At 36.9% G+C, this 21,221-nt stretch overlaps 1 protein-coding gene across 1 annotated transcript in view; it reads left to right on the forward strand.

Annotated features, from left to right (window-relative positions):
- LOC107590901 (MAM domain-containing glycosylphosphatidylinositol anchor protein 2-like) overlaps positions 1 to 21,221 on the forward strand; it is a 192,126-nt gene that overhangs the window by 101,221 nt on the left and 69,684 nt on the right. The window contains exons 7-8 of the mRNA XM_016279849.1: positions 6,881 to 7,210; positions 11,912 to 12,205. Of these exons, the coding sequence (XP_016135335.1) occupies positions 6,881 to 7,210; positions 11,912 to 12,205 (624 nt within the window). The remainder of the gene's footprint in view (positions 1 to 6,880; positions 7,211 to 11,911; positions 12,206 to 21,221) is intronic.

Here is a 21,221-nt window from a genome sequence, read left to right on the forward strand (position 1 = left end):
GAAAATATCAATGATAGGCCCATTCTCTAGCTCGATAGATAGAGGACGGTTTTATAATATAAGATTGTCAGAGGGGACATTACAAGCATGAGCTGCGCAGCTTCTTTGCTGCACAGATGGCGGAATCTCATTTGTTGGGCAAAATAAGCAAGGGATTGGAGAGAAAACGATATTACATGGGAGGGTTTGGAAGTTGGGTAATCCCAACACACTCTGTTGGCTGCTTGTACAAAGCTCTATGATAGCAGCTGTACTGGTCATTTGAAATATGACCTTTTCTCCTGCAATGGGAAAAAGAGCATGAGTAGCCAGATGGGGCGGTGGTTGAGGTGAAGGGGTAGAGCTGTTTGCCCAATCACTGATCAGGGAGGAAGCTGCACGCTTGAGGATTGATGAAGGTAGAATAGAGGTGGCTCTGTTTTACTTTGTTTTGTGAGGAGATGAAGCCATGTGGTGGATTGAGCAAATACATTCAAAAAAATATTAAGGCCTAAGATATAAGATTTTAATGGTGTGTAAAATTTCCATTCTTTTGGATTGCACAATTTTAACATAAACTAATAAACCTAATTTGATGCATATTTGTCAGTCATACATAAACATACTGTATGTAACAAGAATGAGATTTATATAATAATACTAACTGAAATACAAAATAGAGTTTCTGTATCAGTATCAAAATAAATTCAATAGACCCACACACACAAATACACACAATACGTGTGGGTGTGTGTGTGTGTGTAAAGTATACTTCAATAAATCAATCTAATTTTAACTAAATTTAATCTTGCTTGTTCCACAGCTAGCCTTATCTATATGTTCATACTTTTTAAATGATGAAATAATTGTTTTCACAGTTAATAGACTCATTCTGATTCTATGTAGCTTGTTGGAACTAAATCAAATAGATGCAAATAATACAAAACCAACTACAATATTTTCATTAACAATTGTCACATACTTATTCTTCCACCAATGCAGACAGAACATCATACTAAAATTGTCTGAGATTGTTCCTAGCCTTACATTATTTAGCAAGAAACAAACAGCATGACTAGTGGAGTCAGATTCCCAAGTGAATGACTCTATGAGCCAGTTTTTCTTTGTGGTATTTTAATAAAATAAATGGAATTCCTAAAATATGATACCTCATTTTTGTTCATAGGCATTTTACATTTATCATTGAAATGATCTTTGCATTTGGAAAGAGATTTGCTTTTATATTTTCCAAATACGTCTTTCTCAAATTCAAGAGAATTTCTAACAGAACATTAAGGAATCATTAAGAGGAATCCAAATCATTAAATTTCTAATAATTCCTATCCCTATTTATGGTGCCTTTGAAGCTTGATTGTAATTGCATGAAAATCTTCTGCATTCCACTGAAGAAAGTCAGTCATACAGGTTTGGAATGACACAAGTTTAACTAAATTATGACAAAATCTTAAATTTTAGTTTTGGTTCAGTGCTTCCTTAAAAATAAAAAAAAATCTATTCTATAATCTTGCTCAGCTCCTACACGGAACAAACACAGGGTGGAGATTACTTACGGTCAGATTGGTCTGATGGGAGCCATAATGGGACGTCATTCAGCGGCACCCAGGTGGGAGTGACCAGATAGCCATTCCTGAGTAAGGCCTTTTCTGACAGCTCTGTTCCACCACCCACTGGCAGCATCATCAATAAAACACACCCCAACCTTCCACAGTTATCACTCAAATATTGAGCCTTGTCAGTACCAGCACAGAGCCTCTTCAGCAGATTATGCCAAACGGTGCAGGGTCTGCTCTGCAGATAACTGCAAAATAACCCAGCTCGTTCTTTATAAGATATTTATTAGCTGGAGGGGGGAGCTGATGGAAGGAAGGGTATTGCTGAGACTGCAAACTGCTATAGAAACTCATCTTTTTATTTATTTACAGAGGAGATTTCATCTCCCGTTTGGGCCACTTTCTACCAAGCAATCAAAACAGACATGCAAAGATCAGTCCTACCATCCCCCTACTCCTGGCCACCGAAATTGGTCTTATTTCTGATATGTAAATTGCGTTCTACCAGAATCGCTTTGATGGTTTCTCAGCAGAATCACTGTGCACACTTGGCGTTGTCTGTAGCACAGCAATGCATCAGTGAGTGTGTTTGGTGAGATTCCATTGGATATAATAACTGAAATGCTCGGCCTGTTAAGCCGTTTTCAAATTAGCGGGGCCTACCATGATCCTCTCGTACATTGCACTACTTGACTTATTCCTCTGCTAAATAACAAAATGGATAATAGAAAATTCAGTTGCTTTTGATGAGGCGGTGAATATTAGCAGACTGCTGCAGTGGTGATTTACTACAGCTAATAACAGATTTGTATTCAAGCATTTCTTCCCCTGTAATGGGAGGGCTCACATCTTGTTGGTAGGGCTTTATGTTGAATGTATTTTAGCCTGGGGAATGTGAGATGGTGGGTTTCATTCTCTGATATTTGTTTTTATATATTTTTTGTATTATTTAATATATTTATACACTTGTTTTACATGCACAGAAAATATTTTCATGCAAAATTCCCTCCGGAACAGATGCATATGTGCATAAATTTGTCCTGACCCTCATTCTCATGTTGATGAATTCACATAATTTTCCTGATTTTATTTTTTTATTTTTTTTATCAGGGATCACATGCCAGTGATATATATAACACACTTGCTTAAGCATCTATGTTTATGGCTCCTAGCTCTGTGATTTTTGCATTCATGTGGTGTGAACTGGTTGGTTATCGCTTGTTCCGTCCCAGGCAATAATAATCGGTTTATTTTTGATTATGCAGGACATTAATTTAATTCAATGAATATTATGTGCAAAATAACAGTGTTCCATTTCCAAATGAAAAACAATTTTGAATATTCAGCATCACCAAGAAAGTCTGAAACTCCAGTTTTGCTTTCTAAAAAGGTGCATTTGTGTAGTGCAAATGTGAACGTGAAGAAAAATTATTTGAATATTCCTTTGATTATGTATATTATAATAAAGAAAAGTGCTTGTGTGCGGCAACACATACTCATCAGTGAAATGACTTTTCCCAACCATTCACTCTGAATGCACGACTACAGGGCTAGTCAAAAGGATTATTGATTCTCATATAATGCTACAAGAGCATGTTGACAATGATCTGTGCTGGGTGCTGAGCTGAGGAAACAGCTAACTAATTATAATATCACAAAGAAAGGACATATCCAAAACATAATCGTTCGAAATGCATTCATCAATATCCTTTGCATATATTTGATTCCAGAAAGGAACAGTCTTTGAGCATTGCAAATGCATTATTATTGTGTGCATGCCATGCAAAATGCATATTCAAGGTGAAGTCTTAATTCTTTCCCAGACACTTCATAAAACAAACAGCTATAAAACACAGGTGCAAATGGTGGAGAGAAACCATTATGCTGTCTCTTAGGAGCTCCTTGATATATTCTTCTGTTGGAAAGCTCATTAAAAGTTGAAGCAAAAAGTTGGATTTCCATTTTAAGCGTTTTTGAAATTTCAAGAGATGTTATTACAGCGGATTACTGTAAGAAATCATCCTCAAACGCTCGACGTGTAGCAACCTGACTTTAAATGTTCTGGAAAGATTACGCAGCTTGTCTCTTGGTAATTGCTTACCTGCAGTGCTTTTTGATAATGACAGAACTCATGCGAAGGAACTGGACTCGAAAGCATTAACACCCTGCAAGTTTTATGGGGTCACCAAAGAGCGCGCAGCTATCTCACCACAATATTACGCTATTGATTAAGTAGCAAATTGACCAGTAAGGCAAGGCCTGCCGAGCTGAACCTTGCAATAAAGCAACCCTACGAAGTTGCAGTTCTTCATTCTCGTCTATCTCGTAATATTCATAGTCTCTGGCAGTATCAGCATCGTAGTCCACCTTGAAACATCCTTTCTTCAGTGTCCAGATTGTAACAGCTTGTAAAATGTGCAGCACAAATGCAAATAAATTGGTTAAGATCTCATAAAAGCTGTTTTTAAATAATTCAGCGACTGATTAATAATTAGGGCCAGAAGCACAGCATTTTCAGAAATGACTTAGAAATGAGATTGTGCTGTTTTGCTTTGGCTCATGGCTAGCTTGAGATTTGGGATCCCACAAGAGGCCAAGACATTTGCCTGTGTGTCTCTGACCCCTTTACTCATGTTGAGAAGAGAGCAGAGAGTTGTAATGAAGATTAAAACAAAACTTCAGATTTATGAGATTTCTGGTTTCTTTTATTGAAGTCAATGTGACTTTAGAAAAATTGCATTCACAACCCATTTTACTTGTGGAATGTGACATTTCCCAATGGAACAAGTAAAAATGTAGGGCAGGACTTGATTTTATCCATTAGGAACTGATCAGATTGTGCAAATTTGTTTCTCAGATGAAGAGAGGTTGAAAAAATATACATACACACATTCGAAAAAAGTATGTATATATATATATATTTTTTTTTTTTATTAAACATCATATTATTATTATATATATATTTTTTTTAAACATGAATTAGTTTTACCGTATTTTGTTTAAATCATATAAATACAACTTCACTAAGCAAGTATAAAGGCTTTCAAAAACATTAAATCATACTGACTCCAGTTTTGAATGGATGTGTGTATGTATACAGTATGTGACCCGGGACCACAAAACCAGTCATAAGGGTCAATTTTGTAAAATTTAAATAAGCTTTCCATTGATGTATATTTGTTAGGATAGGACAATATTCCAATCTAAATATTTAATATTTATAAAAACCTAAATATTGAGAAAATCGCCTTTAAAGTTGTATAAATGAAGTTCTTAGCAATGCACATTACTAATCAGAAATTAAGTTGTGGTATATTTACGGTTGGAAATGTACAAAATATCTTCATTGAACATGATCTTTACTTAATATCCTAATGATTTTTGGCATAAAAGAAAAATCGATCATTTTGACCCATACAATGTATTTTTGGCTATTGCTGCAAATATACCCGTTCGACTTAAGACTGGTTTTGTGGTCCAGGGTTACACATATTTAATGCATAGGGAAGTAATTACAGTCAATATTGTTTTTTTTTTTTAAATGTGTTTGTGTACACGCACATTTAAAATTATAATTTTTTATTTTAATCACATGAAAATCAAAAATGACCTACAATTCAAATATATATATAAAATGTAGCCTAAAAAAAGCATATATATATATATATATATATATATATATATGTATAATAATGAAGTAATTACAGTCAGTTTTAATTTCATGTTGACACTTTTTTTCTTGAGAACAGCAGGATACTGTTTCGGTTTATTTACTGTGTGGTTTTAACCCATAAAGATCCTAAAATAACTGCTGTTCAGTCTAGTGTGGCTTTTAGTTTGAGTTATTTCTAAATGGGAGACACAGTGCGCAAGATCTCTTAATCCAACCTTGCAAAGATTCACTCATTAGCATGTGTGGAGTGGTGTGCAAGAGTGTGGAACGTGTGTGTCATGTCACGCCGTTCTTACATCACTTCCAGTGTTGTATATGTCAGTATGGTTGAGTCAGAGTTCTTCTTAATGTCATTGTCAAAGTATTGAGGTTCTGTGAAAGGAATCGTCTGTTCTTCTCTGAACACAGAAAGTGTATGACTCCCTGACAATCGCTCATCAAAATAATATCACGTGTTTTGTGCCTGGAGGGGCCCTCTGTTTATATCTCACCTTATTGCAGGGTGATAGTGGGATGGTGTATTTTAAGATCCAGCTTTATTTGTACTGTATTCACAGGCTAAGATAGTCACTCACCTCCATCCCTTGAAAATAGCCCATGGGTGTTTTATTAACATTTTTTGTTTTGTCATTTTTATGTCATTGGCTTGTCGCAGTAATAATGGCTTGAAAAGCAGTGGTGTGGATGAATTGTGGGAAAGCGTTGTACATTAAACTGTTTTGAAATTACATTAACCAAAGACCTTTTAGCTATGTAAACTGACGCACTGCATTTAATGCTTCATTAACCGTGCAGTACAAATCTCGTATGAAGAGATTAACTGGATATGTCCAGTGTGTTACTGCTTCTTGAGCAAACTGATATTGTATAAGATGAAAGTGCCTTCATAAATGAGTGTTTCTTCAACGCCAGGCTTTATTGTACTAGGAATTGATTAAAACTAATGCAGTTCAACTTCTTTTTTCAAATTTTTGTTATATAAATGTCATATTGAAACTGTGTTAACTAAATATAAAAAATACGTAATATGAAACAAAAAAATATTTTACCGTACTTCTAAATTTCCTCCTTTTAAATGTACTTTTATTTGAAAATCAGTTTATAAAGAGACTTGATAAAGAGACGTGCTTGAGATGAGACATTTGATGTATGAAGTAAATCAGGGTACAAAGGTGTGAGCAGAATATTTTTTGTTATAATATCTTTAATGATTTAAATATATTTTAAATGTGTAAATATTAATATAATATATATATTTTAAATCAAGCTGTAATTTTGTCAAATTATACACAGTGTGTGCATTATTTCTGTTTATTTAGCATGCATAAAATGTTAAAAATGAAATGATCCTTTCTTTCCATCGATGTCATTTCCACCACTGAATGCTAATAAAAATAATAATATTACTTCTGATGTGGTGGAAATTATACTATGGTGCACCTTCAGGGGAAACAAATGCTAAAAACGACCAAATTCTATTGAAATGCAGCATGTATGTTCAATGTTGGGCATGCCAAATAAACTAGTGAAAGTGTCTCTTGAGACTTACTTTCTAAAAATCTAAAAGGGACAAGATTGCCCGAAGTTGAAGAAATATCCTCATGACCTGAATTTTTCATTGATGTTAAATCAGTCGCATTTCATTCTGTCCACACAGCTTTGAAGAAGGGCCGGTTCTGGATCACACCCGACCCCTATCATAATGACGACAACATCCAGATCGGCAGAGAGGTGAAGATATCCTGTCAGGTGGAGGCCACGCCGCCTGAGGAGCTGATGTTCAGCTGGCTGAAGAACGGCCGTCCACTGCGTAGCTCAGAGCGCATGGTCATTACCCAGACTGACCCAGACGTTGCCCCAGGAACCACAAACCTGGACATCATCGACCTCAAGTTTACTGACTTTGGCACTTACACCTGTGTGGCCTCACTAAAGAACGGAGGGATTCCAGAGATCAGCATAGACGTCAACATCTCCTCCACCACTGGTGAGTTATTCTTATCCTTTACAGGTAATAGCTGGTTTTCCTCTTTTGAGACAATTTTAACAATTTTATCATCCTCAAGATGGTATAGTAAATTATTTTGCATTGTGTTTTATACATTTAATATGCCAAAAAACAAAATTCTGGCTGCATTTTGTTTGCATTTTATTTGACTTGATGTGCCCACTCTACGTCTAATGGAATCCATACCACCATTTAATATTAAATAATAAAATAACATCATAATGTTGACGCTGATGAAATAACCAAGCAGTTTTTCTTCTTGTATTTATATCGTATTTTAGTTCTGCTTTATTTCAATTACCAAAACATGTTTTAATAGTTTTAGTTTTAGTTAACAATAACAATACTGTAACCAGGGCATAAACTGAAGGCTGTTAAATATCACTGCCATGAGGATTCAAAGAGATTTACTGAGAACATCAGTCTTTGAATTTCCATGTTTTAACAAGCTTGGCACTTACAGTAACATGGATTTATTAATTATAAATAGCAATTAATTAGAAATCATGCATGCATTACTGAGCAAATGAAAAAAACTTGCAGTGAAAATGGGGTTAATGGTACGATGTCAAGACTCTTCAGTACAACTTCAAAATTATTTATTATTGAGATCAGTTTCTTACGGTGATTACATTTATTATTGTTTTACGGACTGTTTCAGCACATTACGGTTTTATAGCTTTAATAAAACAAAATAATCTCAGCCTCCCTCACTGATGACATTATAATGATACGAATGTCAATCTAAAAGGTTTTTTTTCATCACGAGACATAGATAATACTGTTTCAGGATTTTTAATGTAGCCAAAATGAGTAATGTGATTTTCTGACTCATTTCATTATGCAAAATATTCTATGTTTGTTTGTTTGCCCTGGGTCTGCTAAAGAAGTCATGCTTAATCAACCTGCAGATGCAAGATCTCTCTCCCACCAGGCTCCCTGCAGTCGCAATCGGAAATACATTCAACATTGTTCTCCTCTTTTTTTTTTTTTTTTTGGGTCCTGTACTCATTACCATCCGTTCATATAAATCTGTCTTTCCCCCACACCTTATGTAGGAGAGAAAATAGATTTGTCTTTTATCTTCAAAGAAGGAAAAAAATCTTTTTTTTCACTGTACAGTATTTATCTGTCTTTGTCATCATCTTTCATATCCCACATTTCATACGTGCAGGTTTCATTATGACAGTCCGTTTCTTGTACTGTATGAAGTTTTTTTCCTGCTTTTTAAGAGAATCCCAGAAGAACGCACTCATCCTCACTACTCAACTAGGGCCCTTGTTTTCATGCAGCTCTTTTATTAATGGTGTTGAGCTTGTGAAGTGGGCCGTGGAGACTTGGACACTTTATGTCCATATGCTTTGTGTACAGTAAAGTAAGATTCGTGTTTAATGGAAAGGGTCTGTGTGGCACCCCAGTGGCTAATTTCAGAGGAACTGGTGGCATTGTTGAAGATGTAGACGTCTTCAGATGTCCTGTTTCACAGAGCATGTCATTACATCAACCTGACCCCGTGGTTTCTGAGGTCTGGATTCAATCAAAATAGTTGGTGGAAAGTGTTCTGGTCAAATTGCTCAGTCATTTGGGGATTTGATGTGGAAAACTCACATTCCCTTGGACATAGACGTCCTGAGTGCCTGTCAACGTTTGAAGGAATGGTACAGGTTGAGTACAAGGTAGAGTCAGTCGATAGCATTTGTCCATTACAACTGAAAAATTTGTTTGTTTCATCTCTAAGTTAAAGGGGTACTATTATGCTTTGTCACTTTTTCAACTTTAGTCTGTAATGTTGCTGTTTGAGCATAAAAAATATCTGCAAAGTTACAAAGTTCAAAGTCCACTACAAAAAGAGATTTTATTTAACAGAAATCACTTTTCAAAAACTACAACGAACGACTCGTTTGGACTACAACTCATATTTTCTGGGGACGAATGGGACGAGACCTGGTTGAGCTGCACTAGAGAAGGCAACGAGTGTTATCACTATGTCGGAGACGCGCTAGGTTTCCCAAAGCAGACGAACTTAGAGTGGTTACAATCATCCGGGTTTAAATCGCGCTCAAATTGATTTGATTTTGACGCAATATTTACACTGAAGCTCACAGGCGGCTATGATAAGGGGCGTGACATTTCCCGACCAGGCGCCGAGTGCTTCCAGTCACAACACACACTGGCCCAGCTAACCAATCACAGCACATTTCGTATTTCAGAAGGCAGGCCTTCATTTGATACAGGAACTATTCAAGCCGTATTTTTCGAACAACCTAGTATGAGAGCCTGTTCTAGTAGACCCCCAAAACAAAATCAAGACTTTCTAAAAGAGCATAATAGGACCCCTTTAGGTAAAATTAGTAAATGAGGCCAGGCAATAAATGTTAAATGTTTAATTTACAAACTGTTATAGTCACAACTATAGCTTGACAGTATTTACATTATGTATTGACGTAAGACTAAAGTAGTAGAATAGCTTACTAACCTTGTCTGTGTAAAATTATATTCAATCTTTTGTCGTCTTAACATTACAACAGAGATAAAGCCTGTAAACCCAGTAACCTTCGCACAATGTCCGTGCTAGGATACCAAGAAGAAAGGTGACAACATCATTGTTTACATGGAGCTGAGCCGGTAGTTTGCCAGACTGTTGTCTGGAATCAGCAGAAGAACATAAACCTTGTCTCCTTCCTGCTGTCTGCATACGTTTATGATGTCTGACTGTGAAAACCAGCCAGAAATGTTTTTATCTGACACTTGGTGGCTGACAAGATGTCTTTGTTGATGTACTGGCAAAACTGATACAGATATTATATCTGTGACAAATAACTAGACGTTTATTCGCCGAGAACAGTAGTCCCAGACTGCAAAAATGGTGAATTAGATAAAATTATAATTTAAAAATAAAAAAGTCAAATATAAACAATTAATAAATATAAAAATATATATATTCAATTAAATATTATATTATATTATAGTATGTGACTCTGAAGACTGGAGTAATGGCTTCTAAAAATGCATATTTTCCAATACAGGAATAAATAGCATTTTTAATATATATAAAATTGAAAATTTTATTTTAAATTGTAATAGTATTTCTAAAATATACAATGTTGGTGCAGCCTTGGTGATAATAAGACACTAGAGGTGAGAGGTATGACCAAAATCCTATATCACGATATGAATAATTTTATTTTACGGTAACGATATATATCACAATATAGTTATTTTTGCTTTAAATACGGTCTTTATGATATCAACATTTTTGGTACCATTGAAATTTCATAATTCGTGTCACCAACATCAATATAACAAAAACAAAAAAACTAATACTGGCCTAAATTAAAAAAAAAAAAACTCAAGCTCACTGAAGACAAATAAACAGTCAGCAATTAAAAAACAATAAGAAACTAATTAGAAGCAATAGGATAAAATCTACAGTAGAACAAATTGATAATTGATAATAAATTGATAATTGATTGCCTAATTGATAGAGTCGGACTTGTAACCCGAAGGTCGCGGGTTCGAGTCTCAGGTCCGGCAGGAATTGGTGGGGGGGGAGGAGTGAATAACCAGTGCTCTCTCCACTTTCAATACCACGACTGAGGTGAGACCCTTGAGCAAGGCACCGATCCCCCAGCTGCTCCCCGGGTGCCACAACATTGGCTGCCCACTGCTCCGGGTGTGTGTTCACGGTGTGCGTGTTCACTACTGTGTGTGTGGACTTGGATGGGTTAAATGCAGAGCACAAATTCCAAGTATGGGACACCATACTTGGCCACACGTCACTTCACTAAATAAGAAATGCTACATACATTGTATAAAGTAATCAAATGTATAAAACACTGTATATTCTTCAATGTGTAAATTAAATATATATTTCTTCTTATTAAAGTTACAAAAGTGATTTAGTCAAGAGCAGTGAGATTTTCTCACATTTGTTGTTTGATTAACATGAATGACAGACAGCAGGAATATTACACTGCTGTCACTGTCTGGATCTAATATACTGTTACACATGTGTTTTTTTTCACAGCTGTTTGCTTTCATTTAAGACTTAAATTACTGTGTTTATGAGGATACTTGCAAAGATGGCCATTTTGACACATGCAAGTGTGTGTATTTAACCATTCAAGGCCTGTAAAGTGGCAAAAATATCTCCATTCAATACTCCCACGCTCTATGAGCACCATCTCAGTGCACACATATAGCGAAATGAGTTCTCTTTCACTGCCGATTGCGTTTCAATGGCTTGAAGTCAAATGTTTTTAAACCGCAATGCTTAAAATTGTGTGCAAATGCTTTCATGACTATGTAGTACAGCAACGTCAAGTGAGCGTGTAACCGCAATAGAGACAATAGTCCAAAATCTCTACCGGTTGACAAATTTCTGATCGTTGATCGTGTCAACCGGTACATTGCCTACCCCTATATGACACTAAACATTAAAAAACCTTCCCAATCCCAAACTTTTGAGTAGTGTAGAATACAAACTTTTGTAGTATATGTACATTTTTTTCTGGTAATTACATCATTATGTAATAAATGCTATTGGACCCGGAACATTGGATTCCAGACCTAATGCTTTTTGCATACAGTAACATATTTTGTGCAGTAAAATGATGCATTGTGATATTTTTATAGCTCATTATAATATGAATATTGTGATCATCATCTGCTCTCTTCTAGTTCCACCCAACCTGACCGTCCCACAAGAAAAGTCCCCTTTGCTCTCTCAGGAGGGAGACACAGTAGAGCTGCAGTGCCTGGTCTCCGGCAAACCCAAACCCATCATCCTTTGGTCCCGTGCCGATAAAGAAGTACCCATGCCAGATGGAAACATGCAAACCGAAAGCTACGATGGAGTTCTGCGCATCGTCAACGTCTCCCGTGAGATGGCTGGGACGTACCGCTGCCAAACCAGCCAGTACAACGGCTTCAACGTCAAACCCCGAGAGGCCATCATGGAGCTCATAGTGCTGTGTAAGTAATGGACGTGTTTGTTGCTCATGCACTTTAGCTGGACCTAATTAACTTACATTCAGGCTAGAACATATGTTTCTGTCGAGGTTGATTGGCAAACAATTAATTTTCTGTAGAAATAAATGAAAAAAGTATAGGGGCATCATTAATTGTAATTACAGACAACCTTGGTGAGCGATGCACATTGCTGATCTTTTCTGCATGTCTCATTAAGACTCGCAGATTCAGTTAGCGCAGGTGCAGAGGTTAATGCAATGTAATGCATTCCATATTATCATATTATCAAAGCATAGCATGAATGAATTGCTGAAGAGGACTTTGACTCAGTTTGAGTCGAAAAATACAGGCAAGTGAGAGTGTCAGATGTAAGTGTTAACAATCGTTTATGGGGAAAGTGAAAAACATTTTCATATTCTCCCCTAAATTTCATAGAATATCAAATTATAGTCATAATGCAAATGAGATATTGCATACACCGTCTAAAGTATGTGAAGAGATTTTAATTAAGTATCTGGCATTTTCCCATAATACACCTGTCATCTTGTTAATAGCTTGCATGCTAATGGACATGTGTTAGAAGCAACGATGGCATACAGTATAAAGCTCTTCCCAAGGCAGACTGTATGTAGTCTTTTATCCAGTTGGCCTTCTTGAGCACATTGTTCTCAGCCACCGCTCTTACATGTACTGTATGGCATGACAGTTTTGCTTTGTAAAAGAACTGCATTTTAGGATAATTCACGCATTTAAACACGTTTCATATGTTTTGTATTGAAGAAAATAGTTTAAATGAGATCTGTATATGCCTTAAAGGTGCCATAGAATGCAAAATATCACTTTTATAAGGTGGTTGAACAGTTGTGTGGCCGCAGTGTGTGAAAACAACCAACCTATAATGGTAAAAATCCACCCACTCATTGTTTTATAATCCCAATAAATCATAAACAGTCTCTCCAAACGAGCGGTTCCAGATTTCTCACTACTATGACGTCATACTCGGGAAAGTCCCGCCCATTTTTGACAATCTCTGCCCTATTAGCATAGACACAGCCCTGAGTGAGAAGCAGCAGTCTGCCATTACTGTTTTCTTGCTGTAGCTGCTGGAGATACAATGTCAGCGCCAAAGAGCCATTACAAGTGTCATGTGTTGGTATGCACCAATGAACATAGGAGTCTCCATAGACCGCTGAGGACACGGTGGTTAATTTAATTTTCGAAGGAGATGTCCTGGAAAAAAACAGAAAAGTCCTATATGTGTGTGCTAATCATTTTACGCCAGACTGCCTCACAAACGAGGGTCAGTTCAGCGCTGGAGTTGTGCAAAGACTGCTTCTGAAAGAGGGATCGATACCAACACTTCATGCGCAAACGTCCAGACTCCAGACAAAGTAAGCATCACGCGTCATATTTTGTTTTCCAAAAGAGCTTCTTGGCTCTCGGTAAGGCTAATGTTGCTAAAGCTACCATTGTTTCTGCCTGTTTTCACTGATGCTTTCACTGATGTCTTCACGTGCTACCAGAATGATTGTAAATAGGAATGTGGTAGTTAAAAATTGCATTTGGAACAGAGCATGTGAGCGAAGCTGAGCGGTGTGACGCTCCGCTACGTTTTCCGCTCTATGGACGTGCGCTCCACTCAGTCGCTTTAACCGCCCAAGCAAGCGCTCCATTAATATTCCGCTCACGCTCGCATAAACCAATTCCCGCTCAGATCCCGCTACGTTCTGTAAAGAACAAATTTGCGTGCATTATATTAGATTATAAATTGCTGCTGCCTATATCTAGCCTACATTCTTTCTACGACGTCAGCAGGTTTTATTATTTTTTTAATTTATTTATTATTATTTATCAATTTTAAGCAATAATGATTTTAATAAGTAATTACGAAATATAATCATTCGTTCCACGATTTACTATCGTTAATGAACGAATTAACGAACGAATGAATTCGTGACAACTAAGCCTAAACAAGCGAACGAATACTTAATTCGTGGCCATGATTTAGACTAAACGAAAAAAATAATTCTTGATTCGTGGCCGTAATGTAGACCTAGCATAAAAGAGAACTAGCCTATTCTAAATTCGTGGCCGTGATTTTGTCTGCATGTCATGATCAGGACTCCGTACAGCCGAATATAACCTTAGCCTACCTGTTTATTCATTTATTATGGTATGTAACTAGCTCACCTTTTGCTGCACCATGTTTGCGTAGCACATCTTCGTGCTTTCTGTAATCAATATGAATCTGTACTAACTTTAACAGTCTCCCCGCACTCCCTCTCAGTTTCTTCTCCCTGCTCATTCTTAAAGGGGTCATATGATGCGATTTCAAGTTTTCCTTTCTCTTTGGAGTGTTACAAGCTGATTGTGCATAGATAAGATCCCTGAAGTTGCAAAGACTAAAGTCTCAAAACCAAAGAGATATTCTTTATCAAAATTAAGACTCTGCCACGCCCCCCTAAAACTGCTCGTTCTAACACGCCCCCACATATCTACCTCACTATGTGGAAATATTTACATAATGCCGCCCAATGTTCATGCAAAGAAAGAAGGCGTGGTTTCAGTAACCGCAGTTAGTGTTGAAGCAGCCATGTCAGGGAGACGCTGTGTGTTTCTAGGCGAAAGTAAAAGCACTTAATTTGGCCTTCCGAAAGTAGATGCATTTAGGAATCTTTAAGATTACTTACAACAGAACAGCAATGCATTTTATGGACGACCGTTTCGTGAACCTAGGAGAGGAGGTAATTCTGACTTTGCTATGACAATCTGGCGGTATGATTTAATTGATTTAATGGTAAAACTAACGACATTATTAACTGCCTTGATATTTACTTTGAAAGCTGAAGCTGCGATTATGGTAAGGGGCGTTACATTTCCGACGCGTGCTTGCGGTGTTCGGCCAATCACAATGCACTGGGTCAGCTTGCCAATCAGAGCAGACTGCGCTTGTCGGAAGGAGGGACTTTGTAGAAAACGAAGCGTTTGAGAGAGGCGGGGCATAGAGGACTTACAATAATGTACCGTATTTGAATAATAATGTGTTTTTTGAACATTAAAGCATGTCAACATATTCTGTTACACCAAATACACAAAATAATGATCTTTAAAAAAGCATCATATGACCCTTTTAACTTCAATTTTTACTTTACATTTATGTATAAGGCTTGCAACTTCGTTGAAACAATATCTGAACTCCATAACTGCTCTACTATTCTCGATCTCTACAGATGCTCGATCTCGAACAAGCAAATCACCAAACGGCATTCTGGGTTGAGCGAGCGGCACTGAGCGAGCGGAGCAGAATCTTCAGAAAGGCACTCTGCGCTCTTAAGGAAATATTACCACTCCGCTCACATGCTCTGATTTGGAAGCAATGTGAAGTCAGTAACATGGTCGCCACCAGTTAAACCGTAACACCGGTATGCCGGAGCATGAGCTCTTGAAGCTCTGTCCTCTTCTGAAAAGGGAAGCAGGAGCACCAGCTCATTTGCATTTAAAGGGACAAACACAAAAACTGCGCTTTTTGGCTCATACCCTAAAAGTGGCAATTTCAACAAGCTATAAAAAATTATCTGTGGGGTATTTTGAGATAAAACTTCACATACACACTCTGGGGACATCAGAGAACAATTTAAAATATTGTATCAATGCATTCTATGGCACCTTTAATTAACAATGCATTGTGCTAGAAGACAGATTTCATTTAAAACGTGCGCTTGAAGGAACACAATGTAGCGTCAGCTGAAAAGCGCTCAGCACTTCAAGATATAATTGCTAAAACTGTATAGATTCACAAAAAAGCATTCTGGATTGAATTTTAAATAACACTTCACAATACTATCTTGTGTCAGCATTTTACTTCTCTAATGTCTTCAGACTCTCTTTTTGTCTAGAGGGCCAGATTGGTCTGAAATAGCCTTTGTGCGTTTCCTGTTGTGCTCTGAGTCAGTGATTTTGTTTGTTAGTCACGATTCGCTGCTTTTATTTAGTTTCTCTGTAATTGCCCGCTCTCCCTGAGCTTTGTCTTTTGTTACACCCTACTATGAATTCAGCATCTGTGATCATTACATTCTATTTAGGTGAATCAAATAATCCTGACCTTTGCATATTGCACTGGCTTAGTGAAAACTAATGAACACAAGATCTGATAAGTGCTGTAGACCGGCTCTTGAAATTTGCTTAAACACATCGTACTTTGCCCACACATTATTGTTATTATTTTCTACTTAAAATGAAAGCTTGTTTGAAATCGAATCCTTTTCTTGGTGGGGAAAATGCGTGTCAGTTGTCACCTGCTTTTTGGGCCATGATATTATAATTCAAAACTCTACTCTCCAGTGAAGTATTTTGTCACAGATGACTGTTATAATCTTGGCAGTTCAATTTCAAGTTTTTATGCAGACAGCAGCACTTTTGTCCTTTAGAAATTTGCTTACACTTCACCCAAACATGAGAATTGTATTATCCTTTCTTCTGAGAAACACAAACAGAGGTATTTTGAAGAATAAACTAGTCATTTTTAAAAGCAAGTACAATGAATGGAGACTTTTTAAGCTTCAAAAAGGACACAGAAGCACTGGAAAAGTGTCATAAAAGCAACTTAGACTCTAAATTACATTACTTCTTGCATGTTTCACACCACACCAGATAAAAGTGGTGTTTTATTACCTTGGTTGATTGTAAGTATTGTAGCAGTCCTGATATTCGATGGCTTTAAGTGAGGAACAGACCAAAAATTTCATTTAACATCTTAGTGAAGTTTAACATCTCCCTAACAATAATAAGAAGTCGTAGCCTAATGGTTAGGCCCCTCCGTCACAGACAGAATGATTGCAGTTGAATAGTCGAGGTGGGGGGGTCCAGAGGTAATCCTAATGCTGCAGTCATTACTTGCAGAAGTCCAAGGCACAAATGTATGACAGTGGATAATATCTGCTTATGTCTGTGACAGCTGAACGGGTCCTGCAGCAAGCGCTAGAACTGCGGGGGTGGAGACAGACAGAGAGAGAGAGAGGGAGAGAGACAGAAAAGGTGGGATAAAAGAAGCATGAAGACAGATTCTGAAAGAGTGAGGGAGGAAAAGATAGAGGCGGAATGATGACAGGGCAAGAGAAAATGTGGAGAGTGTACAGAGTGAGCATGTTTGTGTGAGTAAACGAGGAGGGATTTTGTTGTCCATCAGAGAGATTGCCCTGGATTTCACTCTGTCAAAGCACTTCAAATCTACATTACTTTGTTATATTGGTAATAAAATGAAACTCTGCCCTCATGTCACAGAACACATAGTGCAGAGGTTAATGCCTGAAGGCCATCTGCTAACTTACCCCTTGGATTTTCGCCTTTTTTCATCTGCATTTAATCAGGATAATATCATTTCTGGACAGAATTAAAAGCTGAACAGTTGAAGCTCATTTCTGGACAGTATATACATCCATCTGGACTAGTACTTTGGTTTGACTTCTGACTTTGCATGTAGACCTATTTAATTTGTCGACATGTTGGAGGAGACAAGGAAATACTTAAATTCATTATTTGGTTCAAAAGGAATACTTGAAGGCCATTTTGTTGTTTTTTTTAAATGGTAAAATGTACAGTATTTATATCATTATTATTAATAATAATAATTATTATTATTATTTTTATTATTATTGAAATGTATTTGACAAGTTTACAAACTGTACAAAAAAAAGCTACTTTTTTAAAAAACTGTTGAGGAAAAAAAACACAATAAACCATTGGCTTATTTCCATTGCGGTCCCCACTGGTAACATCAAGGATGGACACTGTGTACAGAAGTGCATTACAATTCATGACTTAAAACTTAATCACAATTCATATTTAAAGGATTAGTTCACTTCCAGAATAAAAAATTCCTGATAATTTACTCACCCGTATGTCATCCAAGATGTTCGTGTCTTTCTTTCTTCAGTCTTAAAGAGATTAAGGCTTTTAAAGGGAAAAAATTCCAGGAGTTTTCTCCATAAAGTGGACTTCAACAGGGACCAACGGGTTTAAAGGGGTCATATGATGCTATTTTAAAGATCATTATTTTGTGTATTTGGTGTAACAGAATATGTTGACATGCTTTAATGTTCAAAAAACACATTATTTTTCAAATACTATATATTATTGTAGGTCCTCTATGCCCCGCCTCTCTCAAACACGTCGTTTTCAACAAAGCCCCCTCCTTTGACAAGCACAGCCTGCTCTGATTGGCCAGCTGACCCAGTGCATTGTGACTGGCCGAACACCACAACCACGCGTCGGAAATGTAACGCCCCTTACCATAATCGCAGCTTCAGCTTTCAAAGTAAATATCAAGACAGTTAATAATGTCATTAGTCTCTTCTAGGTTCAAAAAACTGTCGTCCATAAAATGCGTTGCACAAATTCGAACATCTGGGTTGTGCTGTTCTGTTGTAAATAAATCTTAACCAGTGATTCCTAATTGCATCTACTTCCAGAAGGCCAAATAAAGTGCTTTTGCTTTCGCACTGAAACACACAATATCTCACTGACATGGCTGTATCAACACTACTGCGTTCCTGAAACCACGCCTTCTTTCTTTGCTTGCACATTTGGGCGGCATTATGCTAATATTTCCACATAGTGACGTATGTATGTGGGGGTGTGTTAGAACGAGCCGTTTTAGGTAGGCGTGGCTGACTCTTAACTTTTATAAAGAATATTTATATATATAACTTTACAGATCTTCTTTATGCACCAAGAGCTTGTAACACTCCAAAGAGAAAGGAAAACTTGAAATCGCATCATATGACCCCTTTAAAGTAGGGCTGTAGTACTCGAGTCCGGTCTCGTATTATTCATTTATCACAAGTAATCATCATTGCAACAAAAAAATAAAAATAAACACTTTTATCACACATAGCAGAATTTCCTCATATCGTGCAGGACTATTAGAAAGGCAAAATCAATGCAAATCAGTGGATATGTCTGCTATAATAGGATAGGTGTGTTAAGGCCAGTTGGAGCTAAACTCTGCAGGGCATTGGCCCTCCAGGATCTAGTTAGGAGACCCCAGTCCTACAGAGTTGTTACTTGGCACATGCTTTTTGATCATTACAAATAATAATGCAAAATTATTTTCTTAGAATAGGAGATATGCTGTCTCTCGCATCACATACATTATCAATAGTTAAGTATGTGGTCTTGAAGAGGATGCTTTTTTTCTCTCATTTGGACTCGGTCTTGACTTGGATTCGAAACTTTTGGACTTGGACTTGACTTGGACTCGAACCTCTTTGGACTCGGTCTCGACTAGTCCTGGTCTTGGACTTGTCTTGGACTCGACAAAGCTGGACTTGACTACAGCTCTACTTTAAAGTCCAAACTGCCATTTCAATGCAGCTTCAAATGGCTCTACACGATCCCAGCCGTGGAATAAGGGTATTATCTAGCGAGACGATCGGTCATTTTCTAAAATAAATTGTATACTTTTTAACCACAAATGCTTGTCTTGCTCTAGCTCGACCTCACGCATTACGTAATCACGCAACGCGTGACGTAGGCGGAAGTACTGACCTAGTGTTTACAAAGCGAATGTGCAAAGACAGTCAAACGCCCTTTACAAAAAAGGTAAAACAACGATTTTGAAGTTGGAGGAGAAAATGAGATAGAGTTTATCACCCTACCCTACCTTTTTGAACCGAAGTACACAGACGAAGAACTGCGAATTACTTTTCCAATGTGATTACTCAATGTGTGAAGACACGCATTGCAGAGCTAGTGCAAGACAAGCATTTGTAGTCATGTATACACACATGGGCGTAGATTAAGTGGGGGACGCGAGAACGTGTCCCCCCCACTTTTAATATCACGTAAATTCATCCCCCACACTTTTTCAGGCAAGTGTGTCCGCATAGAAGTTTTCAAGAGCCGGTGTGAAAAAATATAGATTTAAATTCAAAGAGACAGGATAGTCTGTGCATGATCTGATGTTTTATTCGGACCCAGAATAAGGCGAGATGAACATCGCGGAGCGCTAAACTCTCCATGTAGTGTATGCTTCATTCATACTCGAAGCCGGAGGGCGCTCTCGCGCAGAAAGTCGTATGAGGAAATTCCTAATATGGAAAAAAACGCCCAGCTATCACTGTATGAAAACAGTTTTTTCTCAGAAAAACTGAAATGTTTGGAAACATGAAGACATTAAACATACGATTGCGACAATAAATGGTTTATTTGTGTTTGTAAAGTCATCTCTAGGTAATAAATAATGTATATGAACAATACAGTGCTAATTGACATAGCGTTTATTACAGTATAGAAACTATTCTGCCTTATTATGTGATAAAAAAAGTGTTTGTATCATTGTATCATTATTATTTGTTATTGTCCAGCAGTTATCTGATTTCTAAGCCAATTAAAAGCTTGAAATTAGAGAAAAATTAAAGTTGCCTATACACTACCAGTCAAAAGTTTTTGAACAGTAATATTTTTAATGTTTTTTAAAGAAGTCTCTTCTGCTCACCATGTCTTCATTTATTTGATCCAAAGTACAGCAAAACAGTACAATTTTGAAATATTTTACTAGGCTATTTAAAATAACTGTTTTCTATTTGAATATATTTTAAAATGTAATTTATTGTGATTTCAAAGCTAAATTATTAGCATCATTACTCCAGTCACATGATCCTTCAGAAATCATTCTGATATTCTGATTTGCTGCTCAAAAAACATTTATTATTATTATGATGTTGAAAACAGCTGAGTAGAACTTTTTCAGGTATCTTTGATGAATGGAAAGTTCAGAAGAGCCGCATTTATCTGAAATAGAAATCTTTTGTAACATTATAAATGTCTGTATCATCACTTTTGATCAATTTAAAGCATCCTTGCTAAATAAAAGTGTTCATTTCTATAATTTCTTTTCCAAAAAAAATAAAAATTATACTGACTCTAAGCTTTTGAATGTTATAGTGTATAATGTTACAAAAGCTTTTAATTTCACATAAATGCTGATCTTTGGATCCTTCTATTCATCAAAGAATCCTGA

Source organism: Sinocyclocheilus grahami, unplaced genomic scaffold (genome assembly GCF_001515645.1).
Source record: "Sinocyclocheilus grahami isolate Dianchi unplaced genomic scaffold, SAMN03320097.WGS_v1.1 scaffold134.1, whole genome shotgun sequence".
Taxonomy (NCBI): Eukaryota; Metazoa; Chordata; class Actinopteri; order Cypriniformes; family Cyprinidae; genus Sinocyclocheilus; species Sinocyclocheilus grahami.